The following is a 23238-nucleotide window of genomic DNA, read 5'->3' on the forward strand; positions in this document are numbered from 1 at the left end:
AAATTAAAGTTATTTAGTTTCACGAAAAAAATGACTGTGATTTTCTAAAAAGATCAGCACTTACTTAGTTGTCAACCTGATATTAGTTACAGTCCATTCAAAAGTTATTAGTTACATAAAACTAATAACTAATAACTAAACTAATAACGAAATATACATAACAACAAGTAAAACAAACAAAAATGTATAAATTTTACAAGTAAATTAATAATTTTCTAAGTCCAAAAGAATTAATCTGTAATTTCGGATTGTGATTGAAAAGAATATTTATTGTAAATGAAATAAAATGCGAATTTCTAAGTGTCTGCATGCTCGAAGTACAGCGAATGTCTTTAAGGTTCATTGAAGTCTATTTCAATAATACTCGGAACGCATATAAAACAATTTAATTTTTTCAATATCCCAAAAGCCTAATCACTATTACTTCTATTTACCCGAACGATGCCACCATTACCGTTGGCGCTTGAAGCGCCAAATGGTTACTATGAATTTCTATAACGAAACGAACCTGAACGCAAACCATTTCCAGTTTTAATTTTATTTTGTTCCTTTAAGGAATTAATTCTTCGATGATCACTAGTATTATCTAACAAACGCTGTGTGCATTCGTTTTCATCAGAATCATTTGATTGACTGTTAATTTTTGGACTGTTTTCCACAGATTCTTTGATAAGAGATGTATTTTCAAGACTTCTACTAGAAGTCGCGTTAATGCATAAAGATTTGAGACCATTTTGAAAGCCAAAAGGCGATGTAGGAGATTTAGCAGAACCATTTCTCACTCGTAGTTCCGTTTGTGTAGAGCAGTCTGCCACTTGACGACGTCGAGTACTATCATGATTATTTCCTGGAACAGAAAATAATTAAGATATCAATGGCCATCTTTTAAAGCTGTATTAAATATTCAATCATTATATTATAAACCAATCGGTTTCTACTATTGAGCCTCAAACATTACTGGAGTTTTTCCCTATTGAAACTAATTAGATGTGCAATGTGAAATTTTATTTTACTAAAATTATAAATACGTTTTAATTTTGTAAAATCTTGAATATTTTTAAAAGTAATGAATATTTTAGACACTATTGAAAACTTTAAATTAAGGGGGCGTTCAATAATCACGTGAGGGAGTTTTTAAAATTTTTTGGACTTCCCTCCCCTTGGTGATACATATGGTGATATTCAAAATTACCCCACCTCCCCCAACTAAACATCACGTGTATTTTTAGTAAAACTGTACAATATTTTAATAGTTTTTGAAAATGTATATACGTGAAAAAATAAATACACGTGATATCTTACTATACCCCTCCCTCCCCCACGTGATATTTTATTATTTTTTGTCAAACACCCCCTCCCCTAAAAGGTATATAGCATGAAGCATCTTCTAAAACCAAAATTTTTAATATTGAACATAAATATTTAGTATTAATTTATACCTCGTACAAATTAATAGACGTTTTGTTTTTGTATATTAATACAATTTTCTTTAACTTCTATACTCGAATACTATTTATTATCATGCACATATAACAGTTAAAATTGTAAATCATTTAGGATGAATTCTATTATATAAATCTATCCTGTATATTTGTAATTAAAACAAAATTATCAAACTCTTTTCTATATTTTTACGTTTCAAGACCTGCATATCGTTTTGAAATATTTTAAACCAAATGAATATATGAGTATTTGCAGTATATATGTATGTTTTTTCAGACTTCTCACGAATTGAAAAAAAGTTCAGAAACGATTCAGATGGTTCAAAAAGCATTTGATCGAATTTTAATGCGCAGAGCCCAGGTTGTAGATAAACGCATTCCATGTCGGAGTTACGGAGTTAAATATACCAAATACGGCCAGCTAAAAATAAATATGTAACACATGCAATAAATTATAACCGTCTTACATATATTATTAAAATGAGTTAATTATATCGGAGTTCCTTCTCCTGCCTTGTTTTTAGTTCACTCCTTATGTGGCTAATTATGTTGTATCTGCTTCCAATTTTCCATCTTGTCGACCATCTGCGTATTTTTTACTTCAAAGTTATTATACATCCGATAAAGCTATGCAGTACTTATGCTCTTTTCTCAATATGAGTGCAATTCAGTTATCTTTTCTTTTGATAATCGTCTCCAGTACTTACACATCTGGTGCTGTGCTTTCTTACATCACATTTCGAATCTCTGCAAATAGTTTTTGCCTGATTTCTTTAAAGTGCTAATCTGATCTAAAGTTAGCATTTTATCTGCATTTTCCGTAATTTGAGAGTTAGTAGCGTCAATCGTCACTTTTAAAGTCTAATCGATTATCCACAAAGAAGTTTTTTTATACCATTAATATGCTATCAGATACATAAAGAAAATGCTCCTGAATGCTTAACAATTTGCCATTACACAGAATTAAGAGACAAGGGACTTATATTGATGAGAGGTGAATTTGATAAAAATGTTCCGGATGCCAAAGAAGCACAATGTCTTGCTAACCAATTACAGATGTATTATGGGCAAAACCATAAAAGTAAGCAAAAGCTTCTCAAAGTCTTTACTAAATCTCCAAAAACTTTCACACACAGATTTAATAAATAAATTGGAAAACTTGACTTTGACATAATCGACCCATGTAAATTTTGTATAAATAAAACTTGTGATGCATGTATGCACCCTCTTTACCATTTTATCAAGGTCATTACAATAAAAAGGGGTAGAGGATTTGCACAGTGATCAAATATCGTATTTTGGTGATAAATTATTTTAAATGCTTCAATTTCTTTGCAACAATTTAAAGACTATCGTAATCCAATTAAGTTGTAAATCTTTACCGTTTCCTGAGTTGTGAAGTTTTTCCTTCTGGTCGCAAGTGGCTGCGGTCAACGTAACAGTGGCCATCACTGAAGAATTGCCGGTCCCAGCCGTGCTCTTATTTAGAGCACTGTACCGGACCGGCATCATGCTCTGTCTCACGTTACGCTCTGGACGTATCAGGATTATGTACAACTGAAACCAGAGAAAAGAAAATTAGCAATTTGAGTTATGACCTGTAGCATGTTGCTCCAAGGCAAGTTTGACGAACTTCCCGAAACGCATACATAATCAATTTAGTCAATGTGAATTAATATTAAGCTATTTAGGTAAAATGTCCAACTGTTTATTTCAAAAATAACATTTTCATATTCACTAAAAATAATCAATACGATTTCCAATTGATGTTTTTCAAACATACTTATAATATGTGCAATTGTATACATTCAATTAATTCAATACATTTCATACTTTTCGTGTTCTAAAAATGTATTTTAATTAAGGAACGTCAACTGTAATCAGTAGCTACCTATAAAACGCAAAACCTATATAATTAGCGTGACCATATTTTCTCAAGTCCAAACCGGGACGATAATTTTTAAATATATTAATTCGGTACGCGGGGGGGGTCTATGCTAACAAGTTTGATATGATTTGAAAATAGCAAACATCATTTAATGAAGCAAGGAAAATTTGTTTTTTAAATGATTTTTCTTTTAAATATGAATTACCGACTAAGAACTTTGTTATTGCATTAAATTTTTTCTTATATTTTTGGATCTATATGTTTTTTCAGCTTTCAAACTATTATAAAATTTTGTTCGTATTTAAAAATAAATAACACTTATGCCAAGCAGTCAAAAAGTATATTTTCATAATTTTTTCATAAAATTCAAAATAAAAGTTCAAAATTAATAATGTGAGAGGCTATTTTAATTTTTTTTTTGTAATTTTGATTACGGGAATTTTTTCATTCATAAGGTATTGTTTCATATAGACATACAAGATATACATAACATTTTCAGAGAGTTGATGGGTAGTTGTAATTTTATTACTAAGTAAGAGCAAATATTGAATTTTGGCCTTTACTTTGCAAAAATTTGGAACAATCTGCGACAAAAGATCTAAATCCGGAACAAATATAGCTTTTAGAAAAATCTAGACACAAGGTCTAAATCTGGGACATCAATCGTCAAACCGGGACGTATGATCACTTTAATATAATGCACAAAAGTTATGGTCAAATCGCTTGAGGGGTGCAATTCCAAACCTATTGGTGAATTTTTATAATTGAACCGTTTGTTGTAGGTCTATAATATTTTAGTATGTTAGCATATCGTGAAACCTATCATCATACAAAGTTGCATCAAAATCGGCAAAATAAAAATGTTGTACTTCTTGCTAAAGTATGCCCTCAGAAAACGAAACAACCTACTTGTATAGTTATAAGGCCATTCCATTTGCATTATCATAGAATATACACTAACTGTAAGTAGATTCAGCTCTTTCATTTTTATTAAAAGAAAACATCAAATTATAGAGAAACGTATACAGAGGTTTATATAAGTTTAATAAATGAAGCACAGAATCAATTACTGTGCTTTATATGTTATGCATCAAAGTACATGCTATTGACATTGCGAGCTCGAGAGTAGACAAACTGTCTCTATATTTGCTTAGTCTTCTCAATGAGAATAGACAAAAAGTGTTTTTGTTAATAAGAAACACAATGAATTATTAAGGGCCACAGCTAGTGTAACCGCCTAAAAAACGGTGATTTTTTTTCTCCAACAGCGCGACAAAAAAACCCTTAACTGCTGCAGTGATTCCGGCCTTCTACGTGGATGAAATAAAAAAAAATTCTCGTTAAACTAGATAATATTGTTTGTAAAATGAACTACGATAAAAAAATCAAAAATTGACAAAATGGCGGGGTTTAAAAAAAAGTCGAATTTTACCCAAACATTTGGTCGTATTTCGACTGCCAAAATTCGATTTTTGATCCGATCAAAAAATCGATAGTTCATTTTACGGAGAACTATATATAGAATATGTAAAAAAAATTGATAGTGATCGGATCATTTGTTTTTGAGTAATCGCTGCCGCAAATTCGGAAAATGCTGTTTCGAGAAAAACGCGTTTGAAGCCGGATCGGTTAGGATTTGACTCCGCTTCAGAGAGGAGTTATATCCACTTAACAACTCCACAACTCCAACAAATTTGAAACATAATACTTGACACAAATGTGTTCTCTAGTGTGTTGTTAACATATCTAAAGATTTATTAAGACTTTAAAAATAGTTTACAAACAGTTCAAACATTTTTATTCATTTTATTATAATAATTACCATTTTATGCATTTCAATATGCATACAAATCTCAAATTGACAAAAAACTTGGAAATCAAAATCAATTTTGTAATTATTTTTGAAGAGAAAATACAGAATTCTTTGAATATGTTTATTCTTATATGAAAATAATGCAGTGAACCTTATGTATGAAATAAGAACAAATCTTTGTGTATAATATTTTTCACAAAATAATAATACCTCACATTCTATTATTATTTCCATTTCAAGAATTAATTATACATCAGGTAGTTTGATTAGCATACTATTACTTTTACACAATTATGAAATCTTAATTGTGCAAAAGTTATAATATAATACTGAATATTTTTTGGCTGGTTGTATGCTATTGAAAGAGCTCATTTACGAACAAACATTATCGTATACAGAATATAGAATACAATATAGCATTATTTTGAGACGTTATATATACCTGGAAAGTCCTAAAACTGGCTGTGAGACAAGAAAAAAAACACTTCCTTCGACCCAAATCTTTGCATTAGTAAAAAATCTCAAGTTAATATCTACACATGTTAACAGATTTAGTATCAGTTTAGGGAAGTCGGATATGACAAATCCTGTGAGACAACTCCACTCGAATTCACTCCGATGGTGGAGTTGTATCGGAGTGATAACTCCGGAGTGAGTTACCCATCTCTACTATATACTATATATATACTCTTTTGAATGGATGTAACTCAAAATCTATTTGAGATATCGATTTGAAATTTTAATATGTTATTTTTAAAGGTGTAATCTACCGAAATATGATAAAAACAAAAATCGATTTTTTTGAAATTTCACACTAGTTGTGCCCCTTAAAAAAAACGGAATTGTTGTCACTATTTTATAATATGATTTGAAGATGCGTCCCATTTCATGCATCGATGCAGAGCAATAAACCTATATGACAATGCCTATTTGAATTACGTCAAATTTAGTCAAATTAAGCAGTATTCAACTACAACAAATATTGATTGCAGTGCCGACTAAATTACTTAATATATGCGCACGCATTAGCTTGATGCTTTCGCAATCTGCCGATGCATGGCGAAATAGGCACTGTTTGCATTCTTGCAGGCAACAACGGCAATTCAACCCTGAATTAATACCTCGATGGCGCGTTGCCCATTGCGGCCAATAATGCGCGATGACGGCCAAATTATTCAGGGGTACCGTAGTGTCTGATTACATGCTTTGGCAGAGCGGACGAAACGCATGAATATGCATGGTATATCTTTTGACAGTTTGGTAATTAGATAACGAGCGTAGGTACACCAAATACCTGAGCTAATAAACGTCAACAAACCACACATTTCAGTGAGCAGGATGTATTTTGAATGAAAACTGGATTTAATAAACACAGTGTGAAACTTGATGTGCGTACTATACATAATAATAAAAACAAAAATAGTATGTAATATAATATCAAAACAAAATTTACATATTTGAAATTATTCGTCGTGTTACATTGCCTTCCACTTTATTACTTATTACATATGTAACGTGACAATAATAGATCGATAGATGTAGATAACTAGTGGGGTGGGTGGCATCGTGACTTAAGGCAAATTGCTGGTACTTTCCGTACCGTAACGAAATGTTCGAGGAATATTGAATGTTTTCAAATAGATTATTATAAATATTGTAACATTGTCTAATATTTATAAGAATTATATCAACTGAATTGCAGAGTTGAAATTATTTATTTAAAGTATATTAGGACTATAGTCAGAATTAAAAATATAATCTGAATTATTTTCGATATACAAAAAATTAAAAAAAAAAAAAAAAATTGAACAAATTTTTTTTTTCCAAAATCAATTATTTTGGTAAAACAAGCAGAAAGTTCTTTGAATCAATTTAATCGGACGCTTAGTTCTCTCAAAACCTGCCATTTTTTGTACATTTAGCTCTGTATCTCCGAAATGGCTGGGCCTGCCTTTGCGAAAAACTAATAACCCCTTCTTCCAATCATTACTAATTGAATGTTTTTTAGATCATTCAGATCGGAGGCTCCGTTCTCTCAAAAACTCGATTTCTATTTTCTGCACTCTTTGCTCCTTATCTCCGTAACTGCTGGACCTGCCTTTTCAAAAAACTAATCAGCACATCTTCTTATCAATAGGAATCTTTAAATAGTCAATAGGAATTTTTAAACATTTGTACAAAACATTTACCATTATCCTGTGATTACAATTATAATATTTACTATAATAGTTTTTGTATGACTGTCAGGCTGTCTGGTTAGCAAAAAGTAATGTTATTGAATATAAACACTCTCAATTTTATTTGCATTAGATTTCTTCTACAATTCTGATTTTAGTTTTAAGTTTAAAGCTATTTTTTATATAAATTTTATTTACATTAAATATTTTAACTTTATACTTTGTACCTGGTATGGTATGTAGATTTGTTTTTACAAAATAATTTAAATAAAAGTTAGGTCATAGGTTCGATTGTATGTGTCATTACATATTAAAAATAACTTTAATTTTGTTGTTTATTCTGATATGGTATTATGTACCTTTTTTTACAAAATAATTCAAAAAAAAAGTTTAAATTTTTTTCAATTCATTGTATTTTTCTGTAAATATTTTAGAACTGCTGAATGAATCTGAAGGTGGTACGTACATAAATCCCAAAATGTCGTATGAAATATATATATATATATATATATATATATGTATATATACATATATATATATATATATATATATATATGTGCGTATGTAGGTATGGTTGTGTTTGTGTAATTATATTTTTTTCATATTATTTGATTTGCTTATGAACGTTAAGTCATTCTATATTTTCTAAGTTAATCTGTGAAAAAAGTTTGGTAACATATATTATCTATCGGAGATTATCTATTTAGATATTTGTTCTTCGATTTATATTTAGTTTAGAACAGAACTAGTGGTGCATGCATCGTGCCTTAAGGCAAATTGTTGAAACTTCCCGTACCAAAATTAAAACTAAAAAAAATATTTAAAATTAAATAATTCTACTTAATTAATCAAATATAAAAATAAATAAATAGTATTTTTTTTAGAGTATCTTTAAATAATTTAATAGATTTTAAATATGGTTTAAATAAATATTGTTTATAAATGTTTTAATTTTCATGTTATAATTCTGAATTTAGAGAGCAATGCTAATTCACTCCTACGCTAAGAAATTTGATGTTGAAATTACTCACTCCGACGTTAATTCATTGTAATATAATTAATTCTTCAAATTACCGTCATAAATTTAATTTGATACTTATCTCTTGAAGAACGTCCTTTTGTATGAGCTCTAGGTTTACAAATCAAGTGATTATGCTTGCAGTGGCAGGAACAGTATTTCAAATAATAATATAAAATATATTTCAAAAAACAGTTTTAATATTTTTTATATTAACTTTACACTTACTTTAAGTTCTCAGTAGATGTTTATATAATTTTTCAAAGATTGGGGAAGTTACCGACTTACTTACTGTATTATAATAAAAGCTTTGTATTTTTAAATAAACTATAATAGAGCGAATAGTATAGTCGCTACTTCCTGTAGTCACTGTTATTTAAATCGTAAAAAAATTTGGCATATTATTGATATCTTTAAATTACACGTCTCTGGAATATTTTAAAATACTTCCCAAAAATGTGATGATTTTCGGTGAATTAAATAGATTTTCGCAGTGTTCATTTTACAAGCTCTCAAGTCAGATCAAAAAAAGTGTTGTACGATATTCTAACAAAAAATTTCTGAGTTTATTATTTCATAAAAAATAACAGGTTAATGAAATAAAAATATAGAACAATTTAACAAAAAAAAAACAAAAAATTAGAGAACATAGAAATCGTTAGAAACTTGCAATTGTAATTGAAGTTTCAGATAAGTTTTTTTATAAACACTGGGTATTGATTTGAAATATAAATCAGAAAATTATGTTATAAAAGAAATAATTTTGCAAACATTATTGATTGTTATGAACATAACAAGTGCCAATTTATTATGAGATATATCTATTATTAACTTAATAATGCAACATTTATTGCGTTGTTTAGATTCGAGCAAAAATATGACTACATTTATGAATTAATTGTATAATCAAATTTATAATAAAATAAAAATAAATCCAAATTCCGATTTTCCTCACAATGATACTACGACGGCACGTTTTATGCATTGCATTGTGTGCGTCATATTTAACGTTAGCATTTGCAACGTTTTGCTATAGGAAATTGCATTCGAATTTATATACAAAGAAACTCTTTCGCATTCGAAATCCGATTTGAAAATCGTTTACATGCTGGTTCTAAATTTGTTCGACCGAGATATTGCTGTAAGATAAGTAAGGTTTTACTACAATTATTTTTGTTTGTAATATTGAATAACAAAACGGTGAAGTTCATTTAAATATGTTTATGCGGAGTTTAAAATAACCTTAGCTGGTTTATTTGCTAAATCATTAATGTGCAAATTGATAACCCCGAGATTATCGGAAGTAAGTCTTACTGACTTAAAAAATAATTGTCATTAATCATTTTCGTTATTTTTACTGTTTAACTGTAAGGGTATCACTTTTCTTTGAAACAAATTGTGAATAAACTCTGAGCTGAATTGATGGATAACACTCATTGAAGTGACAACTATTGACTGAAATAAATATTAAAATCTAGTACAATATTTACATATTTGGGATCAAAATTATGTCTAAACGGCTTATATAATATAATTATTATTATTGCCACTCAATGCATATTAAAAAAAATTATACATGTGTGTTTATAAATGTGTGTATCTGTTTGAGCAAATTTAACAGAAAAGCTCATAGGATATTGCATTTCGATTGCTGTTAAAAATAAAAATAATAAATGATTAATTGTAAAATGTAAACAATATGTCAAGGAAAATATCATCTGTTAAGGATTTTAGATATATAATCATTCTCTTCTACTGAATATTGTTAATCAGTTTTGAAAAAGTTTAATTGAAGTATAAAAAAGATATGAAGCCAAAAAAAGACAGAGGATAGAACGACTTTAGTAAGAAGTATTTATTGAGCTGTGGTTTTCCAAAGCAAAATAAGGTAATGGCGTATTATTATATTAAAAATTATTATGCAATTACAGTTATAATATTTACTACAACTGTATTTGTATAACCGTCAGGATATCTATTTAGCAAAAAATCTCTTACTGATATTTATTACTCTCATTTTTATTCGCATTAGATATTTTTTACGATTTTGATTTTAGACATTCATATTTTTACTGTCTTAACTCAATAAACTACATCACGTATTAAACAAACAACTATCTAACTATGTTCAGTAAAAATTCCAACTAATTCCTAATTATAGAATATGTTTTCTTACAATATTTCATCAATTGGTTATCAGTTCTTTTTTGCCTCAAAAGCATGGTGCAGAGAGACAGCCAGAGAGAAAACAGATCCATTGTTTAATTTTTAATTTTTAAGCAATTTTACGAAATTTTTTTTTTTTTTTTTATTTCATTAAGTAATTACAACTGTCTATAAATATGACATCTAGTAATTTTTATGATTAATATAAATAGAAAGGGCATATCAGGCCGCCCAGTGGTAGTCCTAATATTATTGTTGTTAAACTAAGGTAGATTTGATCCAGGTAGTCTTAAAAACTAAACAAATTAAACTATACATATTAGATAAAACAAAACGAAACAAACAAAAAAAAAAAAATAATAATAATAATAATAATAATAATAATAATAATAATAATCTTCTAATCTAAACTAATCTAGTTTAAACATAGGAGTAGGTCTACATTATTTCTAAACGATAACTTAAAAACCTTATTGTGCTAACTGAATAAGTTTTGTTCTCTTCAGTCTGTAATCGAAAGTTGTGTCGTATAATTGGGCTGCAAGTTCGTTGCTGTGATTGTCAATATTTTGTTTGTGTCTCATTGAATAGTTTTTAATTTCTTCTGTGACTGTGGCTGTGCAAGTGTCTTGATGTATCATCCAGTTGGGGACATATCTGGGAGCTCCCACTGCTTGTCTTAAGAGTTTGTTCTGGAACCTTTGTATGATTTGAATGTTACTTTTTTTGGCGGATCCCCATAGTTGAACTCCGTATGTCCAAACTGGTTTTATGATGGTTTTGTACAACAAAATCTTGTTGTAGGCTGATAGTTCTGATTGCCTACCCAACAACCAGTGTAAGGTTCTTCTTATGTGTTCCATGTGTGCCCGTTTAGCGGCTATGTGCTCTTTCCAGTTTAATTTCTTGTCTAGAATCATCCCCAGGTATTTGACTGTCTCTTTTGCAGGAATTGTGTGGTTGAAGATTCTAACTGGAGGACATGTGTCTTTGCGAAGGGTAAAGGTAACATGTACCGACTTGGAATTGTTGACTTCGATTCTCCACAGCTTAAACCATTGTTCCATTTTGTCCAGATGAACTTGAAGAAGTAATGATGCCATTTCGGGATTCTGATGCTGAGCGATAACGCACGTGTCATCTGCAAACATGGCTATATTGGTATTACAATTAACAGGAAAATCGGCTGTGTATAGAAGAAATAATGTTGGTCCCAGAACACTTCCTTGAGGAACTCCGGCTCTAATATTTCTCACTTCTGACTGAACACCATTTATGTAGACGTAAAATTTTCTGTTTTGTAAATAAGAGTTAAGTAAGATATATAAGTTATAGGGCAGACATTTTTTAAGTTTGTATAAGAGTCCTTTATGCCACACTTTATCAAAAGCTTTCGTAAGGTCTAGAAAAACTGCAGAGCAATAATTTTTTGAGTGAAGAGCTTCATTGACTGTATTAACTACTCTGTGGATTTGTTGGATTGTTGAATGCTGTTGTCGGAAGCCAAATTGATAGTTAGGTATTAAGTTTTTGTTATGTATTTCAGAGTTTATTCGTTTTAAAATAAGTTTCTCAAAAATTTTTGATACACAAGAAAGTAGACTTATTGGTCTATATGATGAAACTAAATGATGGTCTTTACCAGGTTTAGGAATTAAAATTATTTTAGCAGTTTTCCATGCTTCTGGAAAGCAACGAAGTCTAATTATTGCATTGAAGGTTATAACTAAATATCTTATCAACTTCTTGGGTGCTTCTTTTAGCATTCTTATTGTTATTTTGTCATGTCCTGGGGATTTTCCTGATTTGGATGATTTGATTAAACCGGAAATTTCTGAAAAGGTGGTTCTGTTAACACTGTTAGTAGTTCTTATATCCTGGTGGAGATAATCATTTATGAAGTCTTCTTCGCTACGACTGCATTGAGGAGGTGCCGGGTTAAAAGTTTCTTGTAAATAGTCAGCAAATAGTACGGCTTTTTCTTTGTGTGATCTTGCCCATGACTGATCAGGGTTTCTGATCGGTGGTACAGCCATAACTGGTTTCTTGAGTCGTTTGCATGCTTTCCACAGCGAATAATTCGTATCTTGAGTTGAAGATAGGTTGTTTAGGTAAGTCCTAATAGATTCATTTTTATAAGCATTAATTGTTGATTTTAAATTTTCGCAGGCTCTATTAAGTCTTTTCTTATCTTCGGGATGCCTAGTGACTTGCCATATTTTACGCAATCTTCTTTTGATGGCTATTTGTTTTTTTATTTCCAAAGGAATGCTGAGAGTCTTGCAATTAACATCTCTGGGTGTCGAAATAGTTGCTGCTTGTTGTAGAATAGTTGTTACTTGATTGATGGCATTGTTGACTTCATCTTCAGTTTTCAGGCGAATGTTGCAGTGTAGGTTATTTTCAATAAAAATTTTATAAGTTATCCAGTTTGTGTATTTATTGGTTAGTAATTGACTGTCAGCAACAATATTGAAGTTTTGAGAATACGTTAGTATTACTGGTGAGTGATCCGAATTTAGGTCCAGGCAGGATCGAACTTCTATAGAGCTTTCTTGGATATTTTTGGTTATAAAAAAGTCGAGCAAGTCTGGTAATTTGCTTAAGTCAGTGGGCCAATATGTGGGTTCGCCTGTGGATATTGCATTTAGGTTTAGCAGGTTCATTGCTTTGTGGAGCTCACGTCCTCTGGGAGTAGTTAGTCTCGATCCCCAGCATGTGTTTTTTGCATTATAATCTCCTCCAGCGATGAATACATTACCAATGGATTGAAAAAAGTTCAAGAACTGTTGCTGACAGATTGTAGGTCTAGGAGGGCAGTATATTGCTGAAAAAATAATGGTTTTCGGAAATATGTCAACAGCAATATTTGTTGCTTGCATGTAGTTAGTGGAAAATGATTCTAAAACAGTATGTCTGATCTTGTTTTTAATAATTATGGCTGATCCACCATGCGCTGTTCCATCCGGATGATTTGTGCTATACGTTTGGTAATTAGTAATACGAAAGTCCTTTTTGTCTGTGAGATGAGACTCAGATATAAGCATGATGTCGATGTTGTTGTTTATTAAAAATATTTAAGCTCCTGTGTATGCTGACACAGACCATTGGCGTTCCATAAACATATTCTTAAAATCCCTGCCATTAAAACTTCCTGTTTAAAATTGTTGTGAGTATATTGAGCATTGTGCTCATTTGTTCGGTCAGTGTTTTGATCATTGTTTTGAGTTCATATAGGTCGTTATTGTTGTTGTTTGTTTTGTTTGTAGTAGACTCTTCAGTAGTCTCTTCAGCTGGGTGTGTATTTCCACGAGCAATCCTTGAGTACGAAACTCCAGGTACTGTTGTGTTACTGGTAAATTGCCTATTGGAAGTGAATTGCCTTTCCCGAGGAGCTGGATATTTTCTTTCGAGCTGTTCTTTATAAACCCTGCAGCCTTTGTAGTTAGCCGGATGATTTCCATTGCAGAGAACACATGTTACTCCGCTATTTATTTTGTCTGTCCATGAGCATTTTTTAGTTGGGTGTTCCTGAGCGCATTTCACGCAGCGGGGAGTTCTGTAGCAAAAATTTCTTGTATGTCCTAGCCTTTGACATTGTGTGCACTGGACTATTTCGCGAGAATATCGTTTGGCTTGAATTTCAACTTTTGTTTTGCATAAAAATTCAATTTTGTAAAAATCTTTATTATTTTCTTTTTGCTCCAGTTCTACCGAGAGAATATTTAGTGGGAATTTTGTATATCTGCTTCTGAGGAAAGAGATGTGTACGACTTTATGCCCTAGTTCTTCTATTTCTTTTTTTACCATGTCTAGGTCGGTGCTAAAGTGTAAGTTTTTAACCACGACTTTAAATGACCGTTTTGACTTATCTTGATAGGAATGCATCTGTGTTCCTCTTTCTTTCAGTTTGTTTAGAATAATATTATAAGTTTGTGCACTTTCAAGATTTATTTTCACTTGTGATGTTCCTATAGTTTTTAGTGTGTATTGTTTCTTGGCTTCGCTTTCTAACAGTTCAATCAATGGCTTGATATTTCCCACTTCGTGAACAAAAATCGGTGGAGGTTTGATCGCTGTTTTATTTTGCACTTGTTTGTTTTGAGATGGTGAATTTTGATCAGATGTTTTTTCTAAAACTGCATAATAATTTCTGGTTGGAGTACTAGCTTTAAGCCAGTAGTCTTTCGTTACCACTACCTTGGCTTGTCTTCTTGAAGACTCCGTGGGTGTTGCTGCTCGTTTCTTGTGATTTACAACTTGCCAATCAACATTGGCATTAGATGTATTTGATTGATAGTTAATAGGATTAACAATAGGATCGTCAACAAACTCGTCGCTTTCCTCCATACTGTCGAAATCACTTTCATTATCATTATTTAAGGTTTCAAGCGCTTTATAAACGACTTTTGAGCACTCATGATGGCTGACCCCAGCCGGGGTCATGCTTCAAACACTGTTGTTTTCACTTGCACTATTTGACACTTCTATTGATAACAATGGCTTATCAGTAGTTTGATTATTGAATTCACGTACCCGTACGGGGTACGTAAATACTGCAGGTATAAAACCGGATTATTCGCAGGTATAACGGACGATGTGCACTGCTTCGTAGCTGAAGCAAAACTGAATGAATTTTACGAAATAATAGTTATTTATTTAACTAATGCGAATTATAAGTGTAAACATTGTATTACAAAAATCAGACAATCTTGATCTGGTATCAAATACCACGTATTTCGTCAGAAATATTTGTTAGCAGGGATTTCTATACTTTACTTATTTTTATGATAATGATAGTGGGCTTTAACCTTGGGACCGTTAAGCCCCGCTCTATCCTATAGCATGAGCAAAGTAGACTTCCAAATTCAACTTCCAAAAATGATGTTAATAAAACCAAATTGGAAATATTTAGTAAACTAAAATATATGAACGATATAAATTTACATACCTTGGGCGTGAAGAGACATACTATAGTAACACTAGCGGACAATGATATGGTCACCGACATACTTGTGATCCTCAGCGGTACGTGGTTGCCCGTTCCAAAATACAGAGGCACGAATGCTAACCAAATTATGCATGTAGTGTACATAGTAAAACCTGCAAAAATACGAAAATTAAAACAAATACAATTTGCACCGCCGACAACATAATACTTTGAATTAATTTGCATTTAATTAGGTCCTTATTGAATTTGCTGGTAGATAGCACTTTGAAGGTGAGATAAAATGGTATGGGGTTAAAATTTTAACGCTACCGAAAGATGTTAAAAGACATATAGATGAAATTTGTAAATATTTAATATTTAATATTAATTTAATAATAATACACTGTTATGCAGACTAGAGTCATTAACCGATTCTACTTAGTCAAAAATACATTAGTAATACATTGAGTAATACATTATTTTTGGGAAAGATCTCAGTTAAAAATAATGACAATAAAATTTGTATTGTTTTTGCATTTCAAGCTGTAAGTAGATTAATTAATAACCAAAATGATTAGTTCAGTGTTCAAAACGTGTGCATTATTTGCTGATGATTAGTAAAAATGAAAAAAATTATATTAATTTATTAATTTATTAAAAAAAATTTTCTGAGAATAAATTGTCAGGATTTGGAATAATATTTTATTTATTGTCCTGGTTTTATTTATAATTTTTTAAAAAGGTTGTAGAAACAGTAAACATTTTATCTATGAAATTGTAAAAAAACACTCATTGCAGATCAAAATATTAGGTTAAGGATACAACAAAAATCATTTTCTAATATAAATCGTTTTTTTAATAAGTATTGCGTACTTTTAGTACTAACTTTATATTTAGATTATATTTAATACTTTTTTATCTATGATATATTTTTTATATCTTTTTTATCGATAATACCATATTATTTTTTTTGATCCATGTTTTTTCACTCTTGAACTTTGTATAAAATTTCAATTAACTTTTTTCGTAATTTGAAAAAATGTCACTAATTTCTTTGTTTTCATAATTTTTGTTAATTTACTTATTAATTTTTGAAAAATCGGGACAATCCGGGAAAAATAATCTAAATCCGGGATAAATAATCTAAATCCGGGACAAATGTTGCTTTTAGAAAATTGCGGAACACAAGTTGGAAATTCGGGAATGTCCCGGCCAAATCAGGACGTGTGGTCACCTTAATTAACAGGTATAATAATTCCAAAAACGTAAAGTTATAATTATTTCATTTAGTAATTACAACTATCTTAAAATATAACAACTAGTAATTTTTTTTGATTAATACAAAAAAGAAAGGAGATTTCAGGCCGTCCAGTGATGGTCCTAATATTATTGTTGCTAAGCCGTAGGTATTTTGAAAACGGCTAAACTAAAATAGGCTAAACCCAGTTTTATAAACTAATCAAATTCAACTAATTATATAAAATTAAAAATAAAATAATGATATCAAATTAAATTCAAAATAATTGACTGTGAAATTGGAATGCAATAGCTATAATTTATAGTTATAGCATTTACGTTCGCGAATGCGTTAACAATACCATAATTTAGATAAACGAGGTTGAGCAAAATTGACTATAGATAATGTGATTTTTTCAAAGCATACTTTAAACTATAACAATTTAGTTTTGGAAAAGATTGGGGATTGGGAATAGTATTGACGGAATTGTGCAATTGTTGATCTTCAATTGGCACAACTGAACACATTAAGTTGGAATGCCGTTTATATCAGAAAGAGAGGAAATGATTATTAAAAAAACGTTACATCACAAGATATTTTAACAAACCATTTAATTTATCATCAATATTGCAAGATTTATATTGTAATCCTCATGTAATAAGTATATTAAAGAAACTAATGTAATCATCTAAGGAAAGACTATGTATATGTATAATATGTATGTGGCTAAATGCTTAACAGATGAAGTTTTTACATAGCAAGATCCTAAAAATAATTACAAATTACGTCGTGGCGCATGAATTCAATTGAGAATTGACCTTGCGAATCGAGCATATCTTACAAGTGCGTCTTATCTTATTAGTGCGTAGGTATGATAAGGATGAAGATGAAATATATATTTTTACCTATATACTTGGATTCATTAAAAGCTTCGGGTATCTTTCTCGTGAGAACGGCGTAGACTGTGCACGTCACGATGAGCACTATCGGGTAACTGAATGCTATCATGTAGGAGGCGTCTATGTAACTGTCGCATACAAGTAGGTTATCTTCTCGAGTCGGATAATGATGCATCGCTCTAGCCGGCGATATTACCATCCATACGCCGTTAATGAGGACCTGGAATGACAACAGAGGCACACTAAATTACATTACACCCGTTTGAAAATCAATGCCATCAATGGCAAGACGTTCGGCTTAATGCTACCTTCTTAAGCCGCGATAATAATACATAATATAATTAATAAACCAGTGGTATATAACGCCTATAAAAGCTCACGTGTACCTTTACCTTGCCAAAAGTTTGAACAATGTTTGAAAAAACAATTTTACAAGAGACAAATTAATAGCTATTCCAACTCTGCTGGTTAATATTTATGATAAAATACCATAATAAAAACCGTTCATATTAATAGAATTTTTGCTACAAGGTAGGGCAAGGTACAAATATCCAAATGACTTACAGTAATTATACTGTTTTAGCAAATTGAACTATATTAAACACATAAGAGGGCGTCCATTAATTACCTAGTCGATTTTCAAGGGTTTTCAGACTCCCCCCCCTTTGGCGATATTCAAAAACCCCCTACCAGCCCCACTAAACATCACGTGTATTTTTAGTTACAAGGAAAAATTTTGATTTCTTATGAATATGTTTGTATTTTTTCAGGTAAAAATTAAATACCCGTGATATTTTACTATCCCCTCCCTCCCCTACGTGATATTTCGTAATTTTTGTCAAATTCCCCCTGCCCCTAAAAACCTCACATGATTAATGGACGCCTCCTAACAAATATCAAACTTCCAACTATAGAGGCAAGAGATAATCAGAGCTTTTAGTTGGTATTATTTATTGATACCGACATATTCTGACAAAAGACCTAGTCTGGGATGCGTAAATGCATTTCTTTCGCTATACAAAATAAACTTCCAACTACAGAACTATGTTCAATAAAATTCCCAGCTTTTTACTAATTATAGAAATATGTTTTTTAACTATTTTTCTGTTAAATTTGTCATTATACCCCTTTTTATCGCATAGGCAGGCAAAAAATGACAGCCAAGTGGTAAATAGTTACAATGTCTCAATTTTATTTTTAAAGAAATATTACGAAAGTAGCTACATTATTCAACCAATGAAAATACAAATTTTAGTTTTCTTACAAAGATCACACTGTATATAACGTTGATCTGGTATTTTATCATAAATATTAACCAGCAGAGTTGAAATAGCTATTAATTTATCTTCTGTAAAATTGCTTTGTTCAAATATTGTTCAAACTTTTGGCATTGTAAAGGTTCTGTTAGTTATGTTTACCCCAACCATACGTGAGCTTTTATAGAGGCTATTTAAAAAAAACGATTGAATCCAACTTCAGAATAACAATACATCTTATTAAATGATGGGAACTTAAAATTATTTTCAGAACTAAATAAAAGAGCTCAAAACAAAAAAAAAACTATTGACATATTGATAAATAGCCGTTTATCTCCTGATTGCGAAGTCGTAAGAATTAAAGTGATGGCTGGTTACACATCTATTGCCTCTTACCTTCACCTTTAAAATAGTATCGTTAGATAATTTCATACTTTATTTGTTTTTTAAATAATGTAGTGAACTTTTTTACGAGGCCCGTTTAAGCCCTAATCTACGATAGAACACTATATGATATTTGCTCCTGTTTTAGTTGTCCTTTCTTGTTGAATGTGAAAATTTTGTTTTTGCCTATTTATGACTATTGCGGTTCGCAATTTCTGTTACATTTAATTTTGTGGTAGCGCACCATATAATATTTCCTCTTATTTTATTTGTTCTGTTTGTTGTTTGTGAAAATTTTTATTTTGCCTTGCTTTTCTGTGATCTATTTGAGACTATTTGTGTGTAATTTGTATTGCTTTATTCATTATTATTTGTATGATGTCAATATTTTTTTTGTTATTCAAGTATTATTTTATACATAACCATAGATATTACTAGTGCTAACTTGAAAATGTCCTGATTCGAATGATTCGATTAAAAAAAAACTTGATTCGAATCATGCCTATATAAGTTTAGATAAAAAAGCCCTTCGAAATTACCCATTAACTTTAGACAATGCGATAAAAATTTATGATAAAAAATGTTAAGTTAAACCAATTAATTCCACAAAGTAAAAATTGTAAACGTAAATTACTATCAAAAAATATTAATTACAAAAATTATTAAGAATGATTTTTGTTAACTCGAACAAGTTCATTGAATTCGTCTTTCAGATATAATTCATTTTTCATATTTATATGTATTATTTTTTCATATTTTTCAAAATTCATGTTAATACATATTGTATCACAGTAAATATTTCTCGACTTGATTCGAATCAAGTAAAAAAGGTGATTCGAATCATGTTGTCCGAGCTTGATTCGAATGATTTGAATCACTTGATTCTATTTGACACATTACTAGATGTTACGAATAAACTATTTATTGCTATCTTACTTTTTGAACGAAAAAAGTATTTTTCTCTTAGAAAAAAATGATTTAATATTAAGTATTCATATTTTTTAGCAATTTTACAACAAATATTGCTCAACAATATTTTATTATATTTGAAATCGTATGACATTCAGAAAAAAATACATAAAAATATATTGTTGAAGTTTTCCATTACATAAATGAATGAAGGTTCTTGAATAATAGCAATTTCTATAACGCCATTTCTCTCTCGTCTTGTTTTTTTTAAAAAAACTTTAAACTTTCAGCGTTATTCATAAAACTTTTTTCCATTATGAGAAACGTACGCGAACAATAACTTATTTGTTTCAATCTTATTCTGACTGGAAACGAGTCATATGAAAATTATAATTGAAGAAATCTTTCATTAATATTTTCACTTTAATATTCAATTATTTGCAAGTGACTTGAGTATTGTACTCTATCTTATATCGATTCCTGATTACTCATCTCAATTGATTTAATTTAAGAAAATGCAGAACGATTTTGACTGGCAACTTTAATTCAAGAACGAATTTAATTGTCTTATTTTTCGAATACTACCAATTTATTACAAAATATTTATAAATCAAGACTCTTTTTGATCTTGTACATCAACCTTATATAATTTTTATATATGGCATTCTGAAAATTGGAACAGCAAAAGTTAATTAACTGTGTATGTTATATAAACTCCTCCAGTATCAGAAAATTAATCTCAAGTAATTTTAATTATTAAACCTCATGTCGCTCCCTGCAAGGTAAGTAAACACCACAAACAATATTTTAATAGCTTACACCTCATTGTATACGGATATAGACTACCGAATATTTTGTTCGGTGCTAGACTAATATGTATTAATTATAAATTTTTAAAAATACGAAAAAACAGATTTAATTAATACTGAATAAACGGTTTTTACTAACGAGGTAATATGTTTGATGATTTTTTTAGTTTTTAATTAAAAATCTGTAGGCAAAGAGTTAATTAATTTTTGGGAGAGGTAGATATAACGGTTTTGGATATACAAGGAGAAGAAAACAAACGAGGATTTTTGTTTTTCAATCTAAATTCGAGTTTCATTCCAACATGAAAAAATTCATACTAAATTAATGACTTCTTTTAAATGACAGGCTTTTTAACACAGTTTAGGGTTTATAACTATCATATATGATGTTATTCTGAGTTAATATAAAGTTACTAATTTTTGTGATTGTGATAAGTTATTATATATTATTTAAAATTCTCACAACAAAATGATTTGTATGTAAATATTGAAAAAAATATTTGTTTGTAAATATTGCATTAAATATAGGTTAAAGCGGGACTGAAAAGTCCGGGGCTAAAAAGGTTCACCACCATTATTTCAAAAACAAGTAAAGTATAAACCATTTTAATGATAATATTTTAAAGTAAAAAGCAAAATATGTACAACCAGCAATCATCTTAATTCTTACGACATCACCACTAGGAGATTCATAACAGAAGTTTTTTTGTTTATTTATTATCTTAGTTTATTTAGTTAATGAACCTCAATATGAATTTTAAGTATAAGTTATTTAATTGTTTTATACGATGTTTTGTTAATTTTAAGTTAGATTCAATAGTTCACATGTGGATGGGCTAAAAAAAAACTAACTAAACCTTTACACTGGCAAAAGTGCAAAACAATTAGAAAATATTGAGTTAAGTTGAAACAAGTCTTTTCATAAGAGATAATCTTCATTAATAGTTATTCCAACTGCTGAAGAATATTACTCACAAATATCAGATCAAGGTTATATATAGTGTAATCTTTATAAAAATGTGCGGAAAAACTTTTGCTTGGGATAAATAATTTAGCTATTAATAGGTGAAATCCCTTTAAAACTAAAAGTTAGACATTGTATCTGTTTTCTCGATGGCTGCCCCTTTGTGCCCAGCCCATGGGGTAAAAAAAGGCAGACGACAAATTTTAGAAAAACGGTAAAAAACATTTTTTTATTATAAAAAATAAACTGCGATTTTTATTTTATTTTATGTAGTGTAATGTAGTTCATTTGGTTCCAAAAATAAAAATGCTTTTTAGATAGTTAAATTAATTTTGATTATTTATGACTAAATATCTGCTTTCTAAAATATGATTGCCAATAAGTCAAATCAAATAGTATAGAGTTTCTGACATAAGATCGTACTTTGCTATGTATCTTTAAAACATAACCGAACACCTCCACATGTAATTACTCAAGGAAAATTTATGTAGGTATAAATCTCGGTAAGCAATTTGTCGGCATATACCAGAGATAGCAAATCTGCCTGTATCTTCCATTAACATATGTAAAGATACATTCTATTAACATGTGTATAAATGAAACGATACTGGTCCAACTCGTATTTTACTCGAGGGCTTCCTTGAGCTTTGAATTGCTTGATTAAGATTTCAAAATAACATGATAATGGATTCGACAATGCATGAAAACAAATCAGTTCAACAAATTATTTATGAAAATCATTAGAAAAATTATGGTTTTTGCACTTTCTATTTACACCGACAACCTGTCTGAAAAACTCTTAAATAATTAATTTTGTTCATTTACATTATGTCATTTATAGAATATATACATTTCATGTTGCTATGTCAGCGAAATAAATTGAGGTGGTTTTAATATCTTGCAAAATGAATAGTAAAATAAACCACGTTTTTATGATTGAAATAAAAACCAGGCAAAATTGTGGTAACCACTATGAAATTCAAAGCTAGTACAAAGCAATCTACAAAGCTTGAACATAAATCTATGAAAGCAATTTCCGTTGAATATTATTTAGTTTTAAATACTTCAAATATCTTTGAATGCATGATCAATGTTAAATTTGTATAAAAATATGCACCACAGCATAGACCTTATAATACAAAAAGAATATGTATTATAATAATGTCTATACATGTATTTGGTATATATGTATGTCTATGCATTAAATAATTTTTTTTCAATTTTACAAATTGAAGTTCGCTTTAGCTGAAATTGCATTATAAAACTTGATTATAAAAATACAGAAATAGAATTGTTATGAAACTGAATGAATAATACTTTTCTAGAATAGTACTATAATATAACCT

The 23238-nt window shown here is 29.8% G+C and overlaps 1 protein-coding gene across 1 annotated transcript in view; it reads right to left on the reverse strand.

Annotated features, from left to right (window-relative positions):
- Window positions 1-482: 482 nt before the first annotated feature.
- LOC113385797 (metabotropic glutamate receptor 2-like) overlaps window positions 483-23238 on the reverse strand; it is a 170003-nt gene continuing 147247 nt past the window's right edge. The window contains exons 12-15 of the mRNA XM_026623631.1: window positions 17577-17790; window positions 15456-15607; window positions 2825-2999; window positions 483-847 (exon numbers count right to left, since the gene is read on the reverse strand). Of these exons, the coding sequence (XP_026479416.1) occupies window positions 483-847; window positions 2825-2999; window positions 15456-15607; window positions 17577-17790 (906 nt within the window). The remainder of the gene's footprint in view (window positions 848-2824; window positions 3000-15455; window positions 15608-17576; window positions 17791-23238) is intronic.

The sequence above is a fragment of the Ctenocephalides felis genome, unplaced genomic scaffold, assembly GCF_003426905.1.
Source record: "Ctenocephalides felis isolate EL2017-DRISC unplaced genomic scaffold, ASM342690v1 CF-g0.4_SCAFFOLD_03571, whole genome shotgun sequence".
In the NCBI taxonomy this organism is placed as follows: Eukaryota; Metazoa; Arthropoda; class Insecta; order Siphonaptera; family Pulicidae; genus Ctenocephalides; species Ctenocephalides felis.